At 39.9% G+C, this 5359-nt stretch overlaps 1 protein-coding gene across 4 annotated transcripts in view; it reads right to left on the bottom strand.

The window, feature by feature from the left end:
* The window catches only part of si:dkey-17m8.1 (C-Jun-amino-terminal kinase-interacting protein 3), an 18351-nt gene that overhangs the window by 3230 nt on the left and 9762 nt on the right, over window positions 1–5359 (bottom strand). For all 4 annotated transcript variants that reach the window (XM_014012661.1, XM_014012663.1, XM_014012662.1 and 1 more), the window contains 14 exons: window positions 4832–4984; window positions 4695–4737; window positions 4469–4596; window positions 4344–4397; window positions 2980–3114; window positions 2622–2751; window positions 2422–2508; window positions 2276–2323; window positions 2036–2177; window positions 1864–1906; window positions 1689–1769; window positions 1529–1596; window positions 632–780; window positions 369–540 (listed from right to left, as the gene is read on the bottom strand). In XM_014012661.1, the coding sequence (XP_013868115.1) occupies window positions 369–540; window positions 632–780; window positions 1529–1596; window positions 1689–1769; window positions 1864–1906; window positions 2036–2177; window positions 2276–2323; window positions 2422–2508; window positions 2622–2751; window positions 2980–3114; window positions 4344–4397; window positions 4469–4596; window positions 4695–4737; window positions 4832–4984 (1433 nt within the window). The remainder of the gene's footprint in view (window positions 1–368; window positions 541–631; window positions 781–1528; window positions 1597–1688; window positions 1770–1863; window positions 1907–2035; window positions 2178–2275; window positions 2324–2421; window positions 2509–2621; window positions 2752–2979; window positions 3115–4343; window positions 4398–4468; window positions 4597–4694; window positions 4738–4831; window positions 4985–5359) is intronic.

Raw genomic sequence — 5359 nt, 5'->3', positions numbered from 1 at the left:
AATTCAGGAGATTATAAAAAAATCCTTCATTTTAAGGGAAGACCCTCTTGATTAAAGAGAAAACTCCAGTTTTTAAAAAAATGGCTGCTTATTAATTAATTGTTAATCAATCTATAAGACAAATCCAACTTCAGATTAATTCATTATCAATAACTTGCATTCTTAAGGAGTTAACTTAATTTATATCTACTCATATTCATGTAATTAAGTGTTTTAATGATTTGGCCGATTAATGGATTAATCGAAAAAATAATCAACCGATTAATCGATTATTAAAATAATCGTTAGTTGCAGCCCTACTGAGCAACATTTATGTTATTGTAGGAGAAACTTAATTAAGAGTTAAAGCAAAGATGATGTTTGAGAACCTAATGTTTTTGTGACCAAACATGTCAAATCAACTTCTTGAAGTGGCCGTCCGGTGGACCAGTCAAACAGCCTGATGATCGGGTCGAGACGGCAGGACGTCCAAACACCACTTCCCCCCGCACACAGGAAGCGAACCTGCTGCTCACTGCGATCCGACACCGAGAAGATTTGCTGCTCAGCAAATAAAAAACAATTATTATGGGGAGTTTAAGCACAGCACGTTCCAAACAATATATCAGAAAATATTTATTTTACTTCTTACCTCCACCTTCTTGCTATCAGCATCGACCACATGAACTTTGTTCCAGTAGCCCACCCACAGGCGCCCACCTTTTGCAAGGCAGCAGCGAATGGGCTGCAGAGGGTTTGTCCCTAGAGGCATCACAGAGTGGGCCTGCGGGTTCCAACCATCTGCAGAGCCAAACACTTTTCGTTTCATCACTTGTGTCACCACATGTCACTATATGATACATGCACAAATCAAATACCACACACTAAAGCTGACATCAGTTTTTTGTAATAAATATGAAAGCATTTTTGAAAAGACAACATGAATAACCTATTGTAAAAAAGGATCACACCACTGAGATGAACAGTTGAGATATTTGTATGTGAATTTACAGGAAGTGATGTCAAGAGGGAATCTCTGCATGTAAACAAGGTAATAATAAAATAGCTGACAACATAGACTGTAGAGAAGAATCTGATTGTCTTTAGATTATTTTGAGTCAGTATCACAGAGAAATGAAGTAGAGTAAAAGTTCAAATCATTTTGTTTCAATTAACAAAGACCAGGGAGTTCCCCTTTGACGTCACTTCCTGTTTCTCTTTGACTGAACCAGGTTCAGAAGAAAATATGACAGTTATGTAATAAAATAGGTTAAATCGTGTATTACGCCAAATTTCTTAAATATTGTTTTCTTTAACTTTTTGTATTTGAAGGATATGCATGTTGCAGACACTTTAAATCGATCAGTAGACTACAAAAATCAGGTCCTTTAACTAGTGCAAAAAGTCTGACACCTCAGATTAAAATGTTTTTGTTTTACACAGTTTAAATATTTTTTCTGCTGTTTGCAAACTTTTCAGTTTTTTGCTGTGTATCTGTCTGTTGCTGCAACAAAGAAATTTAAGATCAGAGAAAACAGAAAGTTCTCACCTGCAGTGTGTGAGAAAAATGCCAAAGTGCCATCAGCTAAACCTGCAACAACCTGACTGTTGGAATATCTGCAAGATGAAACCAACACAAAGTGGATCCTTTTTCACTGTGAAAAAACAAACATATTTATGTTTTAAATGAATCTGCAGACTGAACTCACGTGAGTGAATGAACGCCCTCAGACAGACACACTGACAGCAGACAACACCGTCTGTTTCCAGAGGCCGGGTGGATAAGAATACTGGGAGAGAAAAACAAAAAACGGATTTGTAAAAAAAGAAAATATATATATGTTAAGATGCATTCAGGAGTTCTGCTTTTTCAGCTGATTCTACCTTCCTTCCTGAGTTCCAATCCACACAGTGCCAGCAGATTTATCTGACAAAACAAACCCAAACACCGAAAATGCTGACTGTTAGTTACTGAGTGCTTCCGGTAAAACACTGGACGACTAACGAAGAACAAAAACATCAGGAAAGAAGTGGACTCCACTGAACTGGGACCGACCTATAGGAGGCACAGCACAGATGCAGAGAGCTGGGGCTGTGGGTGGGAGGCTGAACTGATCCAGCACCGTGTTGGGCCGTGCCGGGTCAATCACCGTGATGTCACTGCAGGAGGCGGGACCAGACAGCACCCACAACGAACACTGGCGGAGAAGAGCAGATAGAGTTTAGAAACATGACACGACTTGTTTTTTAAGGCGTTGTTGGCCATGACTGGAATCCAGGATAATCCCAGACTTACTGTGACGTCTCCTGAAATCTCAGGTGTAACTGCAGCAGCACAGTTGATCTGAAAGAGAAATGTGTAAAATTGGGAATGATTTTTAGCTGCACCACAGATTTACTGTGAAGTCACGTGAGTTTCTAAGTTTTGTCTGTGATGAAAACCTTGGCAGTGGAGTCTCTTTGATCCAACAGTCTGAGCTGCACTAGAACAGGCACATCTTTAGGTTCTGGTACAGGTTCACCAGACTCCTGCATTAAAAGAAACAAAACATTTCCTACCCTGCAGGGATAACCGTAACTACAAATAGTAGTTTTTACAGTTATTATGGTAACAAGTACGGATAAAAACAGCCTGGCATCACCTGAGTGTTTGCCAGTGGCATGCTCCAGCCATGGATGTGTCGCTTTCCCAGACTCCTCCAAACCTGAGAGCGTATTTCTCTGTAGAGTTCCCTCCTCCTGAACCGCGGTGAAGTAACAGTTGAAGCAGATCTAAACATAAATTGTCAGAAGCAGGCTTTTGAAACATCTTGAAAAAGAGTTGGGTGCTCAGTTTTCAACAGTCTTTCATGAAGATTAACTATAATCCTGGAGGTACTTTTAAACAGTCTTGCAAAGCATTTTTGAGATTTGTCTAAAAATGTCAAGACCATGTATCACCTTTACAGTTAAAACTATAACAAACCAAATTTAACCACATAATCAGGAACAGGTGCTCACTCAGTCTGGGTTCTGACAGATGGTAGATGTGGAGACTCCAGAGGAGAGCGGATGAATGAGGGGGAAGTCTGCCGGACCAACGAAGACGGAGGAGGACCTAGAGGCTCCTTGGACAAGCCGAACAAGCGGTTGAATCTGAATTTGAAAAGATTTAATAAAATTAAAACATTTTCTTTTTAAATACAAGTCCCGACTGATAAATTGACAGACGCTGCAGACTGAGCTCCAGTGAGAAGATCAGTCCCCAGTCGAGCCCAGGGAGGAGCTTTGTACAAATAAGTCGAGCTTTGTACCAGCAAGCATTTAGGCAGCTGGTCTCAGATGCGGGTTTGAAATAAGCATTTTAAAATGTTTTCAAAATAAGTCTGGCACTTTGGAGAAAATCCAAGACTCGCTGGAGGGATTATGTATCCCCTCTGGCCTGGGAACGTCTCGGAGTCCCCCAGGACAAGCTGGAAGGTGTCGCTGGGGAGACCGGGGTCTTTCTCCTGCTGCCCCCGCACCCGAAAGCAGATAAGCCGGCCGGACGGACAATTTATATTGTTAGTCTAAATTATTACATTTAAAATTATAACTCTAATTCAARCAGAATAGCCTATTGTCAACATAATTATGGAGTGTGATTTATTTTCAACTCAAAATATCTTCAAACTAATGAAATATAAAGTTATTAGTGAAGAAAACCCGTCTGGATAACAGCAGACTGACTGCTCGTAAAATATACGACAGGTCTGGACCACTCGTAAATTTTGTTCGTATCTGAAAAAAATCTTAGAATACGAAAACATTGGTGAATGCCACAAATTCTCCTAAATCACTCGTACGCACAACTTAAGAACAAATCTGTGCGTACGAACGGTTCTTGCATGAGGCCCATTGAGTGTATTTTTGACCAAGGGATGACATAACATGACATAAAGCTCAAAAACATTGATTTTGCATAAGACCCCTCCTTGAAAAAAAAGACCCTTAAGTGCCATTTGAAAGAAACCAAATATTTCTTTGTTGATACTTTAAAATTTTTTTTGAATAAATGGTCTATGAAATAAATAAAATAAAAATTAAATTAAATTAAATACACAGTACAAAAGATATAACTTGTAAGACAATTTTACCTTTTCCCCTCCAAACACAAAATAAAGTTCCTGTATTGAATCGTTTCACTATGTGCATGATTTACTGTAGTTTATCTGTTTTTACAACTCTTCATTATCTTGGAGCATTTTTACTGCTTGCTTTGACCTGAACCAAACTGACATTCAACTAAACTGCAGAGCTCTACAAGAACAGGATGGGGGATGTAACGTTATACCAAATGTCTTATAAACAGTTAATATTAGAAGTTAATTATAAGTTAAACTTACTTTCTCCAAACACTTGACCTTCTTTCCTCTGTAAACTTCTCCTCCTTGGTTGCTCTGTAAAAGCAGTTAAAGAACTAAGTGATACTTCAGAGACTAATGATTTAAAGAAACAGTCACAAAACTACCTCAGTGTCTGACTGTGTCTGACAGCCTCCTGCAGCTCAAACAGACGCTGTTTGTACTGGTTCTTCTCCATGACCACACGAGCCATTTCAGAACGAGAGAAGTGACGTGTGGATGTGGGCAAATCGGCCTGAGAGAGCAGACTGATTAAATATTTCACCTATCACACTGAAACCTAAAGAACTTTACAACCGTTCTACAGCTTTATATTGTAGAGTAGCTGCTTACATCTGGACCTTCAACCTGACACGATTCCACTTCTTTACGCAGTCTACGAAAAGCAGGACACAGAAACACAATAACAGGTTAAAACAAGTTGAAGAACTAAGAATTTGTAAAAACAAATGAAAAAAAATCTTCTGCACCTCTTAACCTCCTCGTCCCTCTCCTTCACCCGGCCCTCCAGTCGTGCCACGGCCTCCTGAAGTGTCGACACTTCTAGCATGAGAGCAGAGCAATCGTCGCTCAGCTCAACCACCCGGGAAATCAGAGCCTTACGCGCAGCTTCGACCATCTCACTGAGAGACAAAGAGACGAGGAATCACCATATTATTATTCTTATGAAAAATCTTTTACAAATATTTACAAAAAATGGACAATGTGATAAAAAATATCAGGCTAAATTAACATTTTTAGATTGTTTTTATTGGACAGAAACACCTGATTTGATTGTTATGTGTAAGATTAGAGTCAGAGTTTTGTAAAGAACTTTGGAAAATTTGAAAACCTGCTCCAGCTCTTTAAGAGATGATGGAAGCAGGGAGTTATTCCTTACTTCCATCCATCCATCCATTTTCTTCCGCCTATCCGGGGTCGGGTTGCGGGGGCAGCAGCTTCAGAAGGGAGGCCCAGACCTCCCTCTCCCCAGCCACTTCTTCCAGCTCCTCCGGGGG

This window comes from Austrofundulus limnaeus, unplaced genomic scaffold, assembly GCF_001266775.1.
Source record: "Austrofundulus limnaeus strain Quisiro unplaced genomic scaffold, Austrofundulus_limnaeus-1.0 Scaffold93, whole genome shotgun sequence".
Classification (NCBI taxonomy): Eukaryota; Metazoa; Chordata; class Actinopteri; order Cyprinodontiformes; family Rivulidae; genus Austrofundulus; species Austrofundulus limnaeus.
Note: the sequence above shows the minus strand (reverse complement) of the source record. Positions and strands in the feature narration are given on the sequence as shown.